General features: G+C 51.6%; 1 protein-coding gene across 1 annotated transcript in view; it reads right to left on the bottom strand.

The window, feature by feature from the left end:
* Positions 1–190: 190 nt before the first annotated feature.
* The window catches only part of LOC148454291 (up-regulator of cell proliferation-like), a 38,090-nt gene continuing 17,041 nt past the window's right edge, over positions 191–21,239 (bottom strand). Inside the window, exon 2 of the mRNA XM_088461087.1 lies at positions 191–8,282. Coding sequence (XP_088317213.1) covers positions 3,589–8,282 — 4,694 coding nt within the window. The 3' untranslated portion in view covers positions 191–3,588. The remainder of the gene's footprint in view (positions 8,283–21,239) is intronic.

Consider the following 21,239-nt stretch of genomic DNA (forward strand, 5'->3'; position numbering starts at 1 on the left):
GGCCACCTTCGATTAAGGCCCAGTATCCGCGCCCACATAAGGACATGGCAGGAGACCTCGCTTTTAGGAGAGTTGCCGCTGACAGCAAGTTGTGCCCGGATAGGGACTCTTCACATGTGCATAAAATCAAATACATACTATGAAACATTAGTCAAAGTACTCCCATTATAATCACTCACAGTGGTAAGAATCGCCATAAATAATAACTTTTATTTGGTAAACAAGCAGAGAGCGTTTCTATCATTATACACAATAGGACCAAGTGCAGGTGACTTATTGATCCCTCCTGATACATGTTGTAACGGCGATTCTTGCGCTGCGCTACCACAATGTCCGCAAGTGTAAGCAAATCGGGACGAGTTTGGTGGTGCTAAGCTAGTCTGTAAAACGGTGAGCGTGCAGCTGTCTGGCTTTGGATTTTTTGGGGCTCCCTCTGCTCTGATCCCCGAGTGTGCTCAGCTGACTCCTTCTTCTTCTATTAGATAACGTTCAAAAGGGTGTTTTTTCCAGCAACAAAGCCAAATAATTAGCCAGCTACCCTGGGGCATTTGCAATATTTATCAGCGCACTTTCGCTTCCATACACATGGGATCGCGGCTTAGTGCTGCTCATCTATCAGCAGCTAAAGGACTGTTACGCGAATCGCTTAGCGATTACAGTACGCTGTATACCGCTAGAGAGCCAGTCCCCGATGTACGTATAATGGAACCCTATTTACTATTATTTTTAATTGGATTTTTTTTTTTTTTTTCTATCTTTAAAGAGTCAGATCCCATATAAGAATTCTGTCAGTGTGAGTGAAGCTTAATGTACCAGAAAACACTATACAGCAGTAAAGGAATGTACTGTATTTGTGGTGTCACAAGGAAGTACTATTGAAGACTAGTTAAAATCCACAACGACTACATTAGATGGATACACAGGTGATATTAATGGACCAGAAACAATAACTCCCAAGTTGGCTGATACTAATATGTTTTGCAGCGTTAATATTTTTATAACTAAGTTGCAGGTACTAATCTAACCTGAAGGTGATGGGGTTACAATATTGAACAAGGAGGTGATATTGGGCCTGATTCCTTGCCGATCGCAACTGCGATTACGCACACAATCGGCCGCATTGCAGTGCGCGTGCACGAACCATCCACTGTGATCGGGACTGCGATCGCAGTGTCTACGCAGACCCATCACAGAGTGGTTGACAGGAAGTGCCGTTTGTGGGTGGTGACGAGGGGGTGGTTCGGAGAAACGCAGGCGTGCCAGTGCGTTTGAACGCCGTTGCATGGGCCTGGATAAATTAGCCACTGCGATGCCTTGCGCAACCTGAGGACTCGTAGCATCTGATGAAATTAGCAATTTCTGAGTAAGGTCAGAGCTTGTGCAAGTGTGCGTGAGGCTGCGATGGTACTCGATTGTACCGATTGGTTTTGAAGTCTTGCTAAACATTACGGATGTGTGTAAGGTAAGTGGGCGTCCTTGTGTAGTGCTGCGACAGCATATCAAACACAATGGATTAGCTTAATATCGCAGTGGAACTGCGTAATCGCTATTACATTCGCAGTTAAATCATCCCATTGTTCCTATAAGTGCAGATTCTCTCTCACCCCATAGAAGGGCATCGATGCCAGCATTAGGACACGTCTAGTGCGCTGCCCTGTGCTACGCTGACTGGTCTGTCTGGCGTGTGTAGAGAACGCCACGAGTACTCAGGGTGGAAGATTCCTAAGGATCAGAGGATCATAATTACCAGCACACGTCTCTCTGGGACGGGGTAACACACCGCCGTCCACCATATGTTCTCCCATGAGCACGTAGACTTGGGTAAAAAAAAAAAAATATATATATATCAATAATTGCAGATAACGGAGATCAATAGACTGCACTTGGTCCCACGGGCTATATAAATACATGCTTAAATAGCTGATGCCAAGGTAAGTTACTTTTTATTTTAATGTTACAAGTCTCTTACATCAGGCAACTTGTAGTTTTAGCGCTAGAGGCCGGTTCATCGTAGTTGCTAAATGAATAAAATAATGAAAAAAGAAAACATGTACAGCATATGTAACACAAGAGCCATCTAGTGGTCTTAGTAACATAGTAATTGCGATGGTAATAATATAATAACATTGCAGGCTGCATTGTAAAGTGATACAGTATTTGCTATTAAATTTAAATTCAAGGGCAGAGAGTTGAAATCGTCCGGATATCCTGGGTCCCGTTATGATTAGTAATTTCCTATATAAAATAAAAGTAGTTATTATCTGTCCTGTAGATTGGAGCAAAGTACAGCGGTGCCTGGGTTTCCCCTATGGTATAATTGTAACAGTCTTCCTTAATCTGTGCTACTGTACTTCTGGCGCTCCTTCATTGGCTGCACGGACAGCCAGTTGCCAATCCCTGATGGTGGCTGATGACCACATAGGAGGGTCTCAATCAGGACTGCGACTCCGCGCACGCACTCTGGACTCATGCGCAGTAGCAAGAAAAAAAATACTCAACTGCTTCCACCTCATCCTTAGGCCCATCGTGTCTCCCACCTCATCCTCAGGCCCATCGTGTCTCCCATCTCATCCTCAGGCCCATAGTGTCTACCATCTCATCCTCAGGCCCATAGTGTCTCCCACCTCATCCTCAGGCCCATAGTGTCTCCCACCTCAGCCTCAGGCCCATAGTGTCTCCCACCTCAGCCTCAGGCACATAGTGACTCCCATCTCATCCTCAGGCCCATAGTGTCTCCCACCTCATCCTCAGGCCCATAGTGTCTCCCACCTCAGCCTCAGGCCCATAGTGTCTCCCACCTCAGCCTCAGGCCCATAGTATCTCTCACCTCAGCCTTAGGCCCATAGTGTCTCCCACCTCAGCCTTAGGCCCACACTGATTCAGAGATGGACAGAGCCGCACACAAGCTGCTGTGCAATTCCTTCCATCTAAAATGTAAATGCAGCAGGTGTTGTCTGCAGGAAACAAACGCCTCCTTGCTGCATCTGCGAGGCCATAGCCTGGGATCACCATCACAATCATTACGACCATCGCTGGCGACGGTTGCCCCTTTGGCCAGGCTGCAGAAGCTGAAGCTTACCTCAGCTTGACCGGGTCCTGGCAGCCTGCGAGGCCATGAAGTCTGCGTCCACCGACACAGACCCTGGCCTCGTCTCTCCCGGAGAAAGGAGGCGACATGCCCCCGCTTCCAGGAACGCCCCTGCTCCGCCTCCCAACATAGGAGGGTGGGAGGCACATGTGCAGTGCTCTAACAATCTGAGATGTGCACTAACCATCGGGTTAGCGTACATCTCTGAATCGGGCCCCCGGTGTCTGCGTGGTACACCGGGCAGGGGGTAACTGAAGATGAGTATTTGGTGATCGGTGAGGTCCTGAGGGATTAACCCCGTGGTTCTGTTTTGATGGGGACAGGGCGGTTGGTAAAATGTTTAAAGTGAGATCTTCCTTAGTTTGAGCACTATCACTGGTTCTTATATAGTTTGTTCTGGATGGGTAGTCTGTATTAGATGCTCATAATTCAGTGCTGGACAAAGTAATGTAGATTTTCTGTGTCTGGAATAAATGCTGTGTGTGGCCTGTTGCAGATTTTTATTTCATATTAAAGGACTCCTTTAAACTTTGCAGAGCTTTCTCTTTGGTGATCTGGTACCAATCTTCTGGTAGATCCGCTAACTTAGCATTGTAGTAATCTGAAAATTGTTTATTAAACTCTTTGAAAACAAACTTCCAGTAATCGGAGGCGCTGATGGTGGGGTCAGGTTGTATGGACCAGTCAGGGTAAATCTTGCGGTATTCTTTGTAAAGGCGAGGTTTCCATTCGGTGTCTGAATTCAGGAACGTTGTGTTGCCAACCACGTCCGTGGTACATATAGAATGTGAGAGCACTTTAGATTCAGAACACCTGTACGTTCCTAAACCTTGAGGACGGTGGACAGATGCAAAATGTTCCTTGTGGTCGGCTGCCCCAGCCTCACAGGGGGCTTTACAGAACGGGCACTGCTTCCCGCATCCAAACACCTTCTTAAACAATTCGTCCTGAGGCTTCATCGTTGCCTTGGAAAGCACATATTCAATGGTGAAATTTTTTATTTCTGTAATGATCTGTTTTTCAATGTCGGGCAGGAACTCTTCAATGTCGACTGCAAACTGTCCAGGGTTTGCATTGTTTTGATAAATTATTACCTTCATCTCGTTCTGTGCTATGACCAAATATTTTTTTAACATCGTACAAAATGTCTTCAAACATTGTGACACATTAGAACTTCCTCGTACCTTGGTATCCTTGAGGGTTTCTCTTACTTTCCTCGAGATTGTTGCAAGGATATTTGATTTCAGTGATTCTAAAGAGGCGGACTCCTTGTATTTTTCAGTGATGTATTTTATTATCCAATTTTTTACAAAGATCTCATAGTGATTATTGTACTTTGCATACTGAGCGAAAATGTGGTCTTCCAAAAGTGCCTTCAGCAGAGTATACTGGAAGAAAGTCCTGCTACTGTACCGGATGGAGTCGCCACTCGTCAATATGTCATTTACTATTTCGCCGCCCAGATTTTTGTACACGTATTCTGAAAGAGCTGGCTTCAGACATGTCTCGCAGAACTTCTGGGCTCTGATTTTGGACTCGTCCTTTTGATGATAAACATTTTTAAACGTGGAGAAATACTGAGATTTCAGCTTGTCCAGGGAGAGCTTTGCATTGTTCTCTTGGAAGAAACTATTGTGCTTCTTCTGGTACATTGGAGCAACTCGGCCCAAGATGTGAAGTTTAAGGTCCAGCTCGAACAATGGTGTGAGATGAAGATTTCGAACATCATCCCGATTGAGTCTTTCATTTATAATGTTTAGAAGCTCCTGGCAGTACATCTGATGGTAGTCCTTCATTGTATTGAGTTGCTCTGCGACCTGCCGATTGCACTTGTCTTTTAAGGAAGTCACAAGGTCATTCACCTTTTTCCGGTACTCTGTATAGGTTGGTTCTGGCATGCTTTCACACCAGACAGATTGAGTGTATTTCTCGTCCAAATTCAAGCCATTCTGCCCATACTCGTCTAGACTTCTGACTTCATTTAGCTTCTCGTTGATGTAGCCTGCTTTGTTTCTCATGTCTTTCCTTAGCTGTTCCACCATTTCTTGGCTTATGTTGTGCTTCTTTAAACTACTGAACTGTAATAAGGATATTGTTTTGTTCCACATGGTCTCAAACTCAGATTGTAGCTCTTCGTCACTCAGTTGGTGGTTTAAACTTCTGCAGTTGTCCAGGAGACTGGTGGATTTCTCTTCGATGCTCTTTAGGTAGCCATTTTGAACAAATTGCAGCTCGTGTTTTCCTCTTTGTATGCGCATAGCTTCCTCACATTGGATTCCTAAATTATCTTCAATTTCATTCCTAAGGGTCATCACGCTCCTAAAGAAATCCTCCTTGTACCTCTCCACCAGATGTACATACTTGTTCCCACTCTCAAAGTATATCTCTAGGGCTTCTGACATGAGTCTCTCCTCTTCTTGCAATGCTAGTTGCATGTTTTTTTTAACTTTTTCAGCTTCTAATTCTGAATCCGTCTGATTTAATATCTCATTCTCTGTCTCCATCATCCACTTGTGCATCCTCTTGCGAAAATTCCACTCCAGCTCCGAGTATTTTATTGACAGCTGGTTGTAAGCCTCAGCCACCAAACTGTTCCTGAAGCTGAAAAGAAATTTTTCATATTTCACAGCATTCCACAAGCTCTTCACCCAATTGATAAAATCAGAGATGGTCTGAGTTCTTTTGGATTTCAACTGTTTTTTCATAATTTCAAACAAATTAATTTTTAGTTCAAATATATTCTCGCTATAACCCGTGTTTACAGAAGCCATTGGCGGTACCCCATGCCAAAGGCCAGGTATGTACCAGCTGTGTTGCTCTAAGTCATACTCCATAACATCAGAAAACTTTATGACATTTTCGTTTTCTTCCATTCTTGCTGCTACTTTTGTCATTTCATCTAATTGTTCCAAAAATTTCTTCCTGTCTCTCATGTTCTTATCATGGGCGGACACATCGCTCACGTTCTGATGTACAAACTGGCAGTTGGGTTTTTTCCCAATTTCTTTCATCCTGAGAAATGCGTGGACCACGATCTGCAAAATATCCCTAATATCTGTTGTGTTCTCCATGGCCATGTTAATTATGGTGATGTCACTCAACCCAACCACCAGTGTCGCCAACTCATTGTCGTGTTCATAACTGTCCTCAAGAAAAGCCAACTCAGGAGCTTTCAGCCCTTCAGTGTCAATCACCAGAATGAAGTCACAGCCCAGCTCTTCCTGGAAGTTCTCTTTCACCTTAATAAGAGTCATGAAGGCTCCTCGTGTGCATCGTCCACTGGCCACAGGGAACTGTAACCCAAACATGGTGTTCAGAAGGGTGGATTTCCCCGTGCTCTGTACTCCCAGCACAGTTATTACTCTCATTCTGCAGTGTCCTCCTGTCTTGGTGTCCAGTTCTGTCAGGACGTCAGTTATCCACTGCAGGGGGATGTTGGAAGCGTCTCCATCAATCAGCTCCAATGGGAACCCGTCCAGCAGAAGATCGGCGGCGATTCCTGGGAGTTTATATAGTTTTCTATGTTCAATTGTAGAATCCTTTGCCAAGAAACATTCTGCCTCATAAAACTGTCCTACCTCTCTGATAAAATGCTCTATTCCTAAAGAGCTTTTTGATATTATCTGATCCAGGTGCTTTAGCTTGTCCAAGTTGGTGGTGATATTGTAGCAGTGCTCCTTGTACTCAGCCTGTAGCACACAGAGATGATTTCTAGAAATCGAGTCCACATACAGCTTCAACCACTTCAGAAAGTAATGTTTCTCCACTTTTGGTAAACCAGTAATTGCATCTATGAATCTGACCATCCCGCCAGGGAGACTGAACTCACTTTGCTGCTTACGTAGGTCAGAACACTTTTTGACCAGTTTCGCTTTGTAGTCCTCTGTTTTATGACTGCCTAGTCCTTTCATCCTGCATATTTCCTTTTCACTTTTAGCCAGCTGTTTCCAAAGATCTCCCTGTAGCCTCATTGTTGCATTCTTATACTGCACAACATCCTTTATGCTTTTACTGATCTCCAAAGCCATCTTCCTGGTGTTCTGAGGTCCTTCTGAATTCTCATCCACTTGGATGCCCAGATCTCCAGCGATGTGTGACATCTCCTCTAGGGTAATGTACCATGAGGAAGACTTGATTAGATCTGCTATAATCATTTGTAATTTCTTCACTAATTCTGCATCATTGACACAGCTGTTCTTCACCAGAACGTTTTTCCTATTGATTTTCAGTATAGGGTATAATGTCTTTATCCGTCTCTGTGTCTCCCCACTTATACATCTAGAGGAGGGAGCTATGATTATGAAATAGTTTGTGTTGGTTTCTTCAGTGTTTGATAGAAGACTGTACTGTCTCTCATCTATGTCCTCGATGAATATGAACACTGCCGTTGATACCTTTGTTAGATAGCTGAATTGGCCCAAGTTGGACTCCAGCTCACCACGGAGGTTGGTCACTGCGACTGGATCTGGGAAAAGATCCATATTTTCTCTGCCACCAGGGAAGAACCAGGCGATTTCCACTAATCCATCCGAGACTTCCCTTGAAATGTTTGCCCCCTCCATGTTCTGATGGACAAAGAAGTCATGGTGCTGTTGAGGAGTGCTTAGCATATAATTTAGAATTCTCGATTTGGACAGGTTACATTTTCCCAGTCTGACAAAAGAAAAGATGGGCATGGGAATATTCACCAGGTTGTCTTCTCTGCATCCTTTAATGTTGACCAGTGACTGAGGCCTCCATCTCTTCACAATATCTCTCATTGCCCACAGCATGAAGGTGCATTCCGAACTGCTACTGCTGGGGAGGAGCAGGGGAAGGGAAAACTGACACATGGACATTTTAGTTACAATCTCTTGCTGGAGAAAACTGTCTGAACAATGGAGGAGAACACACAGGACATCCAGGGGGTGGATGGAATTTGAGGTGTCCATATTGTCCATGAAATCCATATCCTCATCCTGTAGGCCACTTGTTTTTGTGTCTAGTGATTGCTCAAGTCGTGTATTCCTTGCTCTGCCATTTAGAGCCATGAGGTTCTGCAGGAAACACCAGGGGACGTGCTCGATCTTCTGAGGGACAAGCTTCTTCAAGTTTTCTTGTCCAATCTTCAGGACTTCCGTCAGGCTAAGCTTTGATGTTTGGAACTCTTCCATATTTAACTCCTTTAATTTTTCATCGAATGTTTTTCTTTTGACTGTGGAAAGAAATTAAATTGTAAAATACGCAGATACCCTTTCATGCGCTATATACGTTTTATCCAAGTCCAACCAATATACCAAATCAATATTGGAAAGCCTCGATGTAGATTTACAGAATGTACCACGCGCACTGTTACAGGTTCAGTCAAACTTGTCTACCCTTAAGAAAGCCCCCAGAAATTAGTTTCTTTCTGTTGTCCTACTATATAGGATAATTCTTGCGAGTTGTATATAGCCCTTACTCCAGGGAAGCACCACCAACCAGGTTATGGGTAAGAGATGTTTTAATAACACCCTAGTGACATACATATATGTTGCTTTTTCTTATGGTCTAAAAATGTATATAATCCAGTGCGGAGTTCTTTTCTGTGTTTTTCCACCCTCCCAGAATGTCTGGGGGACTCCTGAATATTCTGCAGTTCTCAACAGGCTCCCAACAACATGTTTACAGTGAATTGCATCATCGTGGCCCCTTAGCCCAATACAACAGTTGCCAGTTGCCGGGCCACACCTTTCAGCCTGTGACAGGGGTAATTTTTTAAATGTCTGCTGCTATTGTGTCGTCATAAACTGAAGATGTTGGGGTATATTTACTAAGGTGCGGGTTTTTAGAAGTGGTTTTGTTGCCCATAGCAACCAATCAGATTCTACGTAACATTTATCTAGCACCTTCTAGAAGGTAATAGCTAGAATCTGATTGGTTGCTATGGGCAACAAAACCACTTCTAAAAACCCGCACCTTAGTAAATATACCCCGTTATCTACTTTGGTAAATGTGTATTCAGGAGAAAGCATGAAGGCGCGATGACCAGCCGCAGGGTATGCTTTTGCCACCACCATTAATGTCATGCTACTGATTTCAGAAATCGTAAAGTCCTACTGCTGAAAAGACCCGTTTCCAATTTCATATCTGGTGACATTGCTGGGATGATAAGACAGGCAATGTGTCAGGGTGGACGGGGCCTCCAAGTTTTCTTGAATTCTCCAGACTAGTACACTGTATTAATATTAACGGTATGCAGTCAGCATGCCGCCGGTCTAAATGCCGACCGTCGGCATCCCGACTGTCTAATCCCGGCAAGTGTCTAATGACAGGCGTCGAAATCCCGACGCCTGTCATTAGACCTAAGCCGGGTCCCACGGGGGGGAGGGGAGGGGCTCCTGGGGGGGGGTCTTAGAGTTAGGCACCCTCCCCCGGGAGACTTAGGGTTAGGCTGCGGGGAAGCGGGGTTAGGCACTTGGGGAGAGGTTAGGGTTAGGCACCCCTAAGGAAGAGTTAGGGTTAGGGGAGAGGTTAGTAAATAGAAAAAATACGTACCTGTCGGGATCTTCACTGCCGGACTTCAGCTGTCGTGATTTGAACCGCCGGCCATGCGGCCGGTGGTAAATCATTCTGATTCCATATTAACGTGTATGTGTGTGTATACATGTACGTATGTATAAATATATATGGCCATAATTTAAAAAAAACGCACACACTTCACGTCCAATGAATCTGGGTGTTGTATTCTCATAGCAAAAAATGCACACACAAAGTTTCAGTCCCAAAGAAACAAAGGAGACCAGCACACCACCTTAATAAAGTGCCATTTTCTTGTTTTATATCATAGCAGCCTTAAAACAACATAAAGCGGCATGAGCACAATAAAATATAACAGCAGCAAATATTTCACACAAGGGTTAATACTTATCAAAAGTGCCCAATGCTCAATTCAAATGATCCAACAGCTGTATCTGTAGTACAAACACCTTCATCTATCACAGTGTGGTGCCAGGGAGGAGGGGAATCTGTAGCTGCCTGACCTGCAGGGGAAACGGAGAGGCACTGTCTGTGTGTCTGTCCCCTCTGTGTCATCAGGAAGCCCCCAACACACAGCTCAGGGAGGAGGGGAATCTGTAGCTGCCTGATCTGCAGGGGAAAGGGAGAGGCGCTGTCTGTGTGTCTGTCCCCTCTATGTCATTAGGAGGTGCCCAGCACACAGCTCAGGGAGGAGGGGAATCTGTAGCTGCCTGATCTGCAGGGGAAAGGGAGAGGCGCTGTCTGTGTATCTGTCCCCTCTTTATGTCATCAGGAGGTGCCCAGCACACAGCTCAGGGAGGAGGGGAATCTGTAGCTGCTGCCTGATCTGCAGGGGAAAGGGAGAGGCACTGTCTGTGTGTCTGTCCTCTTTATGTCATCAGGAGGTGCCCAGCACACAGCTCAGGGAGGGTGGGGGTCTGTAGCTGCCTGATCTGCAGGGGAAAGGCACTGTCTGTGTGTCTGTCCCCTCTGTGTCATCAGGAGGTGCCCAGCACACAGCTCAGGGAGGAGGGGAATCTGTAGCTGCCTGATCTGCAGGGGAAAGGGAGAGGCACTGTCTGTTTGTCCCCTCTATGTCATCAGGAGGTGCCCAGCACACAGCTCAGGGAGGGGGGGAATCTGTAGCTGCCTGATCTGCAGGGGAAAGGGAGAGGCACTGTCTGTGTGTCTGTCTCCTCTGTGTCATCAGGAGGTGCCCAGCACACAGCTCAGGGAGGGGGGGAATCTGTAGCTGCCTGATCTGCAGGGGAAAGTTAGAGGCACTGTCTGTGTATCTGTCCCCTCTGTGTCATCAGGAAGCCCCCAGCACACTGCTCAGGGAGGAGGGGAATCTGTAGCTGCCTGATCTGCAGGGGAAAGGGAGAGGCACTGTCTGTATGTCTGTCCCCTCTATGTCATCAGGAAGCCCCCAGCACACAGCTCAGAGAGGAGGCGAATCTGTATCTGCCTGATCTTCAGGGGAAAGGGACAGGCACTGTCTGTGTGTCTGTCCCCTCTATGTCATCAGGAGGTGCCCAGCACACAGCTCAGATAGGGGGGAATCTGTAGCTGCCTGATCTGCAGGGGAAAGGGAGAGGCACTGTCTGTGTGTCTGTCCCCTCTATGTCATCAGGAGGTGCCCAGCACACAGCTCAGGGAGGGGGGGCATCTGTAGCTGCCTGATCTGCAGGGGAAAGGGAGAGGCACTGTCTGTGTGTCTGTCCCCTCTATGTCATCAGGAGGTGCCCAGCACACAGCTCAGGGAGGAGGGGAATCTGTAGTTGCCTGATCTACAGGGGAAAGGGAGAGGCACTGTCTGTGTGTCTGTCTCCTCTGTGTCATCAGGAGGTGCCCAGTACACAGCTCAGGGAGAGGGAATCTGTAGCTGCCTGATCTGCAGGGGAAAGGGAGAGACACTGTCTGTGTGTCTATCCCCTCTGTGTCATCAGGAGGTGCCCAGCACACAGCTCAGATAGGGGGGAATCTGTAGCTGCCTGATCTGCAGGGGAAAGGGAGAGGCACTGTCTGTGTGTCTGTCCCCTCTATGTCATCAGGAGGTGCCCAGCACACAGCTCAGGGAGGGGGGGCATCTGTAGCTGCCTGATCTGCAGGGGAAAGGGAGAGGCACTGTCTGTGTGTCTGTCCCCTCTATGTCATCAGGAGGTGCTCAGCACACAGCTCAGGGAGGAGGGGAATCTGTAGTTGCCTGATCTACAGGGGAAAGGGAGAGGCACTGTCTGTGTGTCTGTCTCCTCTGTGTCACCAGGAAGCCCCCAGCACACAGCTCAGGGAGGGGGGATATGTAGCTGCCTGATCTGCAGGGGAAAGGGAGAGGCACTGTCTGTGTGTCTGTCCCCTCTATGTCATCAGGAGGTGCCCAGCACACAGCTCAGGGAGGGGGGGCATCTGTAGCTGCCTGATCTGCAGGGGAAAGGGAGAGGCACTGTCTGTGTGTCTGTCCCCTCTATGTCATCAGGAGGTGCTCAGCACACAGCTCAGGGAGGGGGGATATGTAGCTGCCTGATCTACAGGGGAAAGGGAGAGGCACTTTCTGTATGTCTGTCCCCTCTATGTCATCAGGAAGCCCCCAGCACACAGCTTAGGGAGGAGGCAAATCTGTAGCTGCCTGATCTGCAGGGGAAAGGGAGAGGCACTGTCTGTGTGTCTGTCCCCTCTGTGTCATCAGGAGGTGCCCAGCACACAGCTCAGGAGGGGGGGAATCTGTAGCTGCCTGATCTGCAGGGGAAAGGGAGAGGCACTGTCTGTGTGTCTGTCCCCTCTGTCATCAGGAGGTGCCCAGCACACAGCTCAGGGAGGAGGGGAATCTGTAGCTGCCTGATCTACAGGGGAAAGGGAGAGGTACTGTCTGTGTGTCTGTCCTCTCTATGTCATCAGGAGGAGCCCAGCACACAGCTCAGGGAGGGGGGGAATCTGTAGCTGCCTGATCTGCAGGGGACAGGGAGAGGCACTGTGTGTGTGTCTGTCCCCTCTATGTCTCCAGGAGGTGCCCAGCACACAGCTCAGGGAGGAGGGGAATCTGTAGCTGCCTCATCTACAGGGGAAAGGGAGAGGAACTGTCTGTGTGTCTGTCCCCTCTATGTCATCAGGAAGTGCCCAGCACACAGCTCAGGGAGGGGGGAATCTGTAGCTGCCTGATCTGCAGGGGAAAGGGAGAGGCGCTGTTTGTGTGTCTGTCCCCTCTGTGTCATCAGGAGGTGCCCAGCACACAGCTCAGGGAGGAGGGGAATCTGTAGCTGCTGCCTGATCTGCAGGGGAAAGGGAGAGGCGCTGTTTGTGTGTCTGTCCCCTCTATGTCATCAGGAGGTGCCCAGCACACAGCTCAGGGAGTGGGGGAATCTGTAGCTGCCTGATCTGCAGGGGAAAGGGAGAGGCACTGTCTGTGTGTCTGTCCCCTCTATGTCATCAGGAGGTGCCCAGCACACAGCTCAGGGAGGAGGGGAATATGTAGCTGCCTGATCTACAGGGGAAAGGGAGAGGCACTGTCTGTGTGTCTGTCCCCTCTATGTCATCCGGAGGTACCCAGCACACAGCTCAGGGAGGGGGATATGTAGCTGCCTGATCTGCAGGGGAAAGGGAGAGGCACTGTCTGTATGTCTGTCCCCTCTATGTCATCAGGAAGCCCCCAGCACACAGCTCAGGGAGGAGGCGAATCTATAGCTGCCTGATCTGCAGGGGAAAGGGAGAGGCACTGTCTGTGTGTCTGTCCCCTCTATGTCATCAGGAGGTGCCCAGCACACAGCTCAGGGAGGAGGGGAATCTGTAGCTGCCTGATCTGCAGGGGAAAGGGAGAGGCACTGTCTGTGTGTCTGTCCCCTCTGTGTCATCAGGAGGTGCCCAGCACACAGCTCAGGGAGGGGGGGGGGATCTGTAGCTGCCTGATCTACAGGGGAAAGGGAGAGGCACTGTCTGTGTGTCTGTCCCCTCTATGTCATCAGGAGGTGCCCAGCACACAGCTCAGGGAGAGGGGGAATCTTTAGATGCCTGATCTGCAGGGGAAAGGGAGAGGCGCTGTCTGTGTGTCTGTCCCCTCTGCGTCATCAGGAGGTGCCCAGCACACAGCTCAGAGAGGGGGGGGGGGATCTGTAGCTACCTGATCTGCAGGGGAAACGGAGAGGCACTGTCTGTCTGTCCTCTCTATGTCATCAGGAGGTGCCCAGCACACAGCTCAGGGAGGAGGGGAATCTGTAGCTGCCTGATCTGCAGGGGAAAGGGAGAGGCACTGTCTGTGTGTCTATCCCCTCTGTGTCATCAGGAGGTGCCCAGCACACAGCTCAGGGAGGAGGGGAATCTGTAGCTGCCTGATCTGCAGGGGAAAGGGAGAGGCGCTGTCTGTGTATCTGTCCCCTCTGTGCCATCAGGTGGTGCCCAGCACACAGCTCAGGGAGGAGGTGAATCTGTAGCTGCCTGATCTGCATGGGAAAGGGAGAGGCACTGTCTGTGTGTCTGTCCCCTCTATGTCATCAGGAGGTGCCCAGCACACAGCTCAGGGAGGAGGCGAATCTGTAGCTGCCTGATCTGCATGGGAAAGGGAGAGGCTCTGTCTGTGTGTCTGTCTCATCTGTGTCATCAGGAGGTGCCCAGCACACAGCTCAGGGAGAGGGGGAATCTGTAGCTGCCTGATCTGCAGGGGAAAGGGAGAGGCACTGTCTGTGTATCAGTCCCCTCTGTGTCATCAGGAAGCTCCCAGCACACAGCTCACGGAGGGGGGATATGTAGCTGCCTGATCTGCAGGGGAAAGGGAGAGGCACTGTCTGTATGTCTGTCCCCTCTATGTCATCAGGAAGCCCCCAGCACACAGCTCAGGGAGGGGGGGGGGATCTGTAGCTGCCTGATCTACAGGGGAAAGGGAGAGGCACTGTCTGTGTGTCTGTCCCCTCTATGTCATCAGGAGGTGCCCAGCACACAGCTCAGGGAGAGGGGGAATCTTTAGATGCCTGATCTGCAGGGGAAAGGGAGAGGCGCTGTCTGTGTGTCTATCCCCTCTGTGTCATCAGGAGGTGCCCAGCACACAGCTCAGGGAGGGGGGGAATCTGTAGCTGCCTGATCTGCAAGGGAAAGGGAGAGGCGCTGTCTGTGTGTCTATCCCCTCTGTGTCATCAGGAGGTGCCCAGCACACAGCTCAGGGAGGAGGGGAATCTGTAGCTGCCTGATCTGCAGGGGAAAGGGAGAAGCACTGTCTGTGTGTCTATCCCCTCTATGTCATCAGGAGGTGCCCAGCACACAGCTCAGGGAGGGGGGGAATCTGTAGCTGCCTGATCTGCAGTGGAAAGGGAGAGGCACTGTCTGTGTGTCTGTCCCCTCTATGTCATCAGGAGGTGCCCAGCACACAGCTCAGGGAGGAGGCGAATCTGTAGCTGCCTAATCTGCAGGGGAAAGGGAGAGGCACTGTCTGTGTGTCTATCCCCTCTGTGTCATCAGGAGGTGCCCAGCACACAGCTCAGGGAGGGGGGGAATCTGTAGCTGCCTGATCTGCAGGGGAAAGGGAGAGGCACTGTCTGTGTATCTGTCCCCTCTGTGTCATCAGGAAGCCCCCAGCACACAGCTCACAGAGGGGGGATATGTAGCTGCCTGATCTGCAGGGGAAAGGGAGAGGCACTGTCTGTATGTCTGTCCCCTCTATGTCATCAGGAGGCCCCCAGCACACAGCTCAGGGAGGAGGCGAATCTGTAGCTGCCTGATCTGCAGGGGAAAGGGAGAGGCACTGTCTGTCAGTCCCCTCTATGTCATCAGGAGGTGCCCAGCTCACAGCTCAGGGAGGAGGCGAATCTGTAGCTGCCTGATCTGCAGGGGAAAGGGAGAGGCACTGTCTGTGTGTCTGTCCCCTCTATGTCATCAGGAGTTGCCCAGCACACAGCTCAGGGAGGAGGGGAATATGTAGCTGCCTGATCTACAGGGGAAAGGGAGAGGCACTGTCTGTGTGTCTGTCCCCTCTATGTCATCAGGAGGTGCCCAGCACACAGCTCAGGGAGGGGGGATATGTAGCTGCCTTATCTGCAGGGGAAAGGGAGAGGCACTGTCTGTATGTCTGTCCCCTCTATTTCATCAGAAAGCCCCCAGCACACAGCTCAGGGAGTAGGCGAATCTGTAGCTGCCTGATCTGCAGGGGAAAGGGAGAGGCACTGTCTGTTTTTCTGTCCCCTCTATGTCATCAGGAGGTGCTCAGCACACAGCTCAGGGAGGAGTGGAATATGTAGCTGCCTGATCTGCAGGGGAAAGGGAGAGGCACTCTCTGTGTGTCTGTCCCCTCTATGTCATCAGGAGGTGCCCAGCACACAGCTCAGGAAGGAGGGGAATCTGTAGCTGCCTGATCTACAGGGGAAAGGGAGAGGCACTGTCTGTGTGTCTGTCCCCTCTATGACATCAGGAGGTGCCCAGCACACAGCTCACGGAGGGGGGGAATCTGTAGCTGCCTGATCTGCAGGGGAAAGGGAGAGGCGCTGTCTGTGTGTCTGTCCGCTCTGCGTCATCAGGAGGTGCCCAGCACACAGCTCAGGGAGGAGGGGAATCTGTAGCTGCTGCCTGATCTGCAGGGGAAAGGGAGAGGCACTGTCTGTGTGTCTGTCCCCTCTATGACATCAGGAGGTGCCCAGCACACAGCTCACGGAGGGGGGGAATCTGTAGCTGCCTGATCTGCAGGGGAAAGGGAGAGGCGCTGTCTGTGTGTCTGTCCGCTCTGCGTCATCAGGAGGTGCCCAGCACACAGCTCAGGGAGGAGGGGAATCTGTAGCTGCTGCCTGATCTGCAGGGGAAAGGGAGAGGCACTGTCTGTGTGTCTGTCCCCTCTATGTCATCAGGAGGTGCCCAGCACACAGCTCAGGGAGAGGGGGAATCTGTAGCTGCCTGATCTGCAGGGGAAAGGGAGAGGCACTGTCTGTGTATCTGTCCCCTCTGTGTCATCAGGAAGCCCCCAGCACACAGCTCACGGAGGGGGGATATGTAGCTGCCTGATCTGCAGGGGAAAGTGAGAGGCACTGTCTGTATGTCTGTCCCCTCTATGTCATCAGGAAGCCCCCAGCACACAGCTCAGGGAGGAGGTGAATCTGTAGCTACCTGATCTGCAGGGGAAACGGAGAGGCACTGTCTGTCTGTCCCCTCTATGTCATCAGGAGGTGCCCAGCACACAGCTCAGGGAGGAGGGGAATCTGTAGCTGCCTGATCTGCAGGGGAAAGGGAGAGGCACTGTCTGTGTGTCTGTCCCCTCTGTGTCATCAGGAGGTGCCCAGCACACAGCTCAGGAGGGGGGGGGGGATCTGTAGCTGCCTGATCTGCAGGGGAAAGGGAGAGGCACTGTCTGTGTGTCTGTCCCCTCTGTCATCAGGAGGTGCCCAGCACACAGCTCAGGGAGGAGGGGAATCTGTAGCTGCCTGATCTGCAGGGGAAAGGGAGAAGCACTGTCTGTGTGTCTATCCCCTCTGTGTCATCAGGAGGTGCCCAGCACACAGCTCAGGGAGGGGGGGAATCTGTAGCTGCCTGATCTGCAAGGGAAAGGGAGAGGCACTGTCTGTGTGTCTGTCCCCTCTATGTCATCAGGAGGTGCCCAGCACACAGCTCAGGGAGGGGGGGAATCTGTAGCTGCCTGATCTGCAGTGGAAAGGGAGAGGCACTGTCTGTGTGTCTGTCCCCTCTATGTTATCAGGAGGTGCCCAGCACACAGCTCAGGGAGGAGGTGAAACTGTAGCTGCCTGATCTGCAGGGGAAAGGGAGAGGCACTGTCTGTGTGTCTGTCTCATCTGTGTCATCAGGAGGTGCCCAGCACACAGCTCAGGGAGAGGGGGAATCTGTAGCTGCCTGATCTGCAGGGGAAAGGGAGAGGCACTGTCTGTGTATCTGTCCCCTCTGTGTCATCAGGAAGCCCCCAGCACACAGCTCACGGAGGGGGGATATGTAGCTGCCTGATCTGCAGGTGAAAGGGAGAGGCACTGTCTGTATGTCTGTCCCCTCTATGTCATCAGGAGGCCCCCAGCACACAGCTCAGGGAGGAGGCGAATCTGTAGCTGCCTGATCTGCAGGGGAAAGGGAGAGGCACTGTCTGTCAGTCCCCTCTATGTCATCAGGAGGTGCCCAGCTCACAGCTCAGGGAGGAGGCGAATCTGTAGCTGCCTGATCTGCAGGGGAAAGGGAGAGGCACTGTCTGTGTGTCTGTCCCCTCTATGTCATCAGGAGTTGCCCAGCACACAGCTCAGGGAGGAGGGGAATCTGTAGCTGCCTGATCTACAGGGGAAAGGGAGAGGCACTGTCTGTGTGTCTGTCCCCTCTATGTCATCAGGAGGTGCCCAGCACACAGCTCAGGGAGGGGGGATATGTAGCTGCCTTATCTGCAGGGGAAAGGGAGAGGCACTGTCTGTATGTCTGTCCCCTCTATTTCATCAGGAAGCCCCCAGCACACAGCTCAGGGAGTAGGCGAATCTGTAGCTACCTGATCTGCAGGGGAAAGGGAGAGGCACTGTCTGTGTGTCTGTCCCCTCTATGTCATCAGGAGGTGCCCAGCACACAGCTCAGGGAGGAGGGGAATCTGTAGCTGCCTGATCTGCAGGGGAAAGGGAGAGGCACTGTCTGTGTGTCTATCCCCTCTGTGTCATCAGGAGGTGCCCAGCACACAGCTCAGGGAGGGGGGGAATCTGTAGCTGCCTGATCTGCAAGGGAAAGGGAGAGGCACTGTCTGTGTGTCTGTCCCCTCTATGTCATCAGGAGCTGCCCAGCACACAGCTCAGGGAGGGGGGGAATCTGTAGCTGCCTGATCTGCAGGGGAAAGGGAGAGGCGCTGTCTGTGTATCTGTCCCCTCTGTGCCATCAGGTGGTGCCCAGCACACAGCTCAGGGAGGAGGGTAATCTGTAGCTGCTGCCTGATCTGCAGGGGAAAGGGAGAGGCACTGTCTGTGTGTCTGTCCCCTCTATGTCATCAGGAGGTGCCCAGCACACAGCTCAGGGAGGGGGGAGTCTGTAGCTGCCTGATCTGCAGGGGATAGGGAGATGCACTGTCTGTGTGTCTGTCCCCTCTGTGTCATCAGGAGGTGCCCAGCACACAGCTCAGGGAGGGGGGGAATCTGTAGCTGCCTGATCTGCAGGGGAAAGGGAGAGGCACTGTCTGTGTGTCTGTCCCCTCTATGTCATCAGGAGGTGCCCAGCACACAGCTCAGGGAGGAGGCGAATCTGTAGCTGCCTGATCTGCATGGGAAAGGGAGAGGCACTGTCTGTGTGTCTGTCTCATCTGTGTCATCAGGAGGTGCCCAGCACACAGCTCAGGGAGAGGGGGAATCTGTAGCTGCCTGATTTGCAGGGGAAAGGGAGAGGCACTGTCTGTGTATCTGTCCCCTCTGTGTCATCAGGAAGCCCCCAGCACACAGCTCACGGAGGGGGGATATGTAGCTGCCTGATCTGCAGGGGAAAGGGAGAGGCTCTGTCTGTATTTCTGTCCCCTCTATGTCCATCAGGAAGCCCCCAGCACACAGCTCAGGGAGGAGGCGAATCTGTAGCTGCCTGATCTGCAGGGGAAAGGGAGAGGCACTGTCTGTCTGTCCCCTCTATGTCATCAGGAGGTGCCCAGCACACAGCCAGGGAGGAGGGGAATCTGTAGCTGCCTGATCTGCAGGGGAAAGGGAGAGGCACTGTCTGTGTGTCTGTCCCCTCTGTGTCATCAGGAGGTGCCCAGCACACAGCTCAGGAGGGGGGGGGGAATCTGTAGCTGCCTGATCTGCAGGGGAAAGGGAGAGGCACTGTCTGTGTGTCTGTCCCCTCTGTCATCAGGAGGTGCCCAGCACACAGCTCAGGGAGGAGGGGAATCTGTAGCTGCCTGATCTGCAGGGGAAAGGGAGATGCACTGTCTGTATGTCTGTCCCCTCCATGTCATCAGGAGGTGCCCAGCACACAGCTCAGGGAGGGGGGGAATCTGTAGCTGCCTGATTTGCAGTGGAAAGGAGAGGCACTGTCTGTGTGTCTGTCCCCTCTATGTCATCAGGAGGTGCTCAGCACACAGCTCAGGGAGGAGGGGAATATGTAGCTGCCTGATCTACAGGGGAAAGGGAGAGGCACTGTCTGTACGTCTGTCCCCTCTATGTCATCAGGAAGCCTCCAGCACACAGCTCAGGGAGGAGGCGAATCTGTAACTGCCTGATCGGCAGGGGAAAGGGAGAGGCACTGTCTGTTTTTCTGTCCCCTCTATGTCATCAGGAGGTGCTCAGCACACAGCTCAGGGAGGAGTGGAATCTGTAGCTGCCTGATCTGCAGGGGAAAGGGAGAGGCACTCTCTGTGTGTCTGTCCCTCTGTGTCATCAGGAGGTGCCCAGCACACAGCTCAGGGAGGGGGGGGGAATCTGTAGCTGCCTGATCTACAGGGGAAAGGGAGAGGCACTGTCTGTGTGTCTGTCCCCTCTATGTCATCAGGAGGTGTCCAGCACACAGCTCAGGGAGGGGGGGGATCTGTAGCTGCCTGATCTGCAGGGGAAAGGCACTGTCTGTGTGTCTGTCCCCTCTATGTAATCAGGAGGTGCCCAGCACACAGCTCAGGGAGGAGGGGAATCTGTAGCTGCCTGATCTGCAGGGGAAAGGGAGAGGCACTGTGTGTGTCTGTCCCCTCTATGTCATCAGGAGGTGCCCAGCACACAGCTCAGGGAGGAGGGGAATCTGTAGCTGCCTGATCTACAGGGGGAAAGGGAAAGGCACTGTCTGTGTGTCTGTCCCCTCTATGTCATCAGGAAGCCCCCAGCACACAGCTCAGGGAGGAGGTGAATCTGTAGCTGCCTGATCTGCAGGGGAAAGGGAGAGGCACTGTCTGTGTGTCTGTCCCCTCTATGTCATCAGGAGGTGCCCAGCACACAGCTCAGGGAGGAGGGGAATCTGTAGCTGCCTGATCTGCAGGGGAAAGGAGAGGCACTGTCTGTGTGTCTGTCCCCTCTGTGTCATCAGGAGGTGCCCAGCACACAGCTCAGGAGGGGGGGAATCTGTAGCTGCCTGATCTGCAGGGGAAACGGAGAGGCGCTGTCTGTGTGTCTGTCCCCTCTGTGTCATCAGGAGGTGCCCAGCACACAGCTCAGGGAGGGGGGAATCTGTAGCTGCCTGATCTGCAGGGGAAAGGGAGAGGCGCTGTCTGTGTGTCTTTCCCCTCTGTCATCAGGAGGTGCCCAGCACACAGCTCAGGGAGGAGGGGAATCGTAGCTGCCTGATCTACAGGGGAAAGGGAGAGGCACTGTCTGTGTGTCTGTCCCCTCTATGTCATCAGGAGGTGCCCAGCACATAGCTCAGGGAGGGGGGGGATCTGTAGCTTCCTGATCTGCAGGGGAAAGGGAGAGGCACTGTCTGTGTGTCTGTCCCCCTCTGTCATCAGGAGGTGCCCAGCACACAGCTCAGGGAGGGGGGATATGTAGCTGCCTGATCTGCAGGGGAAGGGAGAGGCACTGTCTGTATGTCTGTCCCCTCTATGTCATCAGAAAGCCCCCAGCACACAGCTCAGGGAGGGGGGGAATCTGTAGCTGCCTGATCTGCAGGGGAAAGGGAGAGGCGCTGTCTGTGTGTCTTTCCCCTCTGTCATCAGGAGGTGCCCAGCACACAGCTCAGGGAGGAGGCGAATCTGTAGCTGCCTGATCTGCAGGGGAAAGGGAGAGGCACTGTCTGTTTGTCTGTCCCCTCTATGTGATCAGGAGGTGCCCAGCACACAGCT

This window comes from Taudactylus pleione, unplaced genomic scaffold (assembly GCF_031769625.1).
Source record: "Taudactylus pleione unplaced genomic scaffold, aTauple2 ptg001014l, whole genome shotgun sequence".
Lineage (NCBI taxonomy): Eukaryota > Metazoa > Chordata > Amphibia > Anura > Myobatrachidae > Taudactylus > Taudactylus pleione.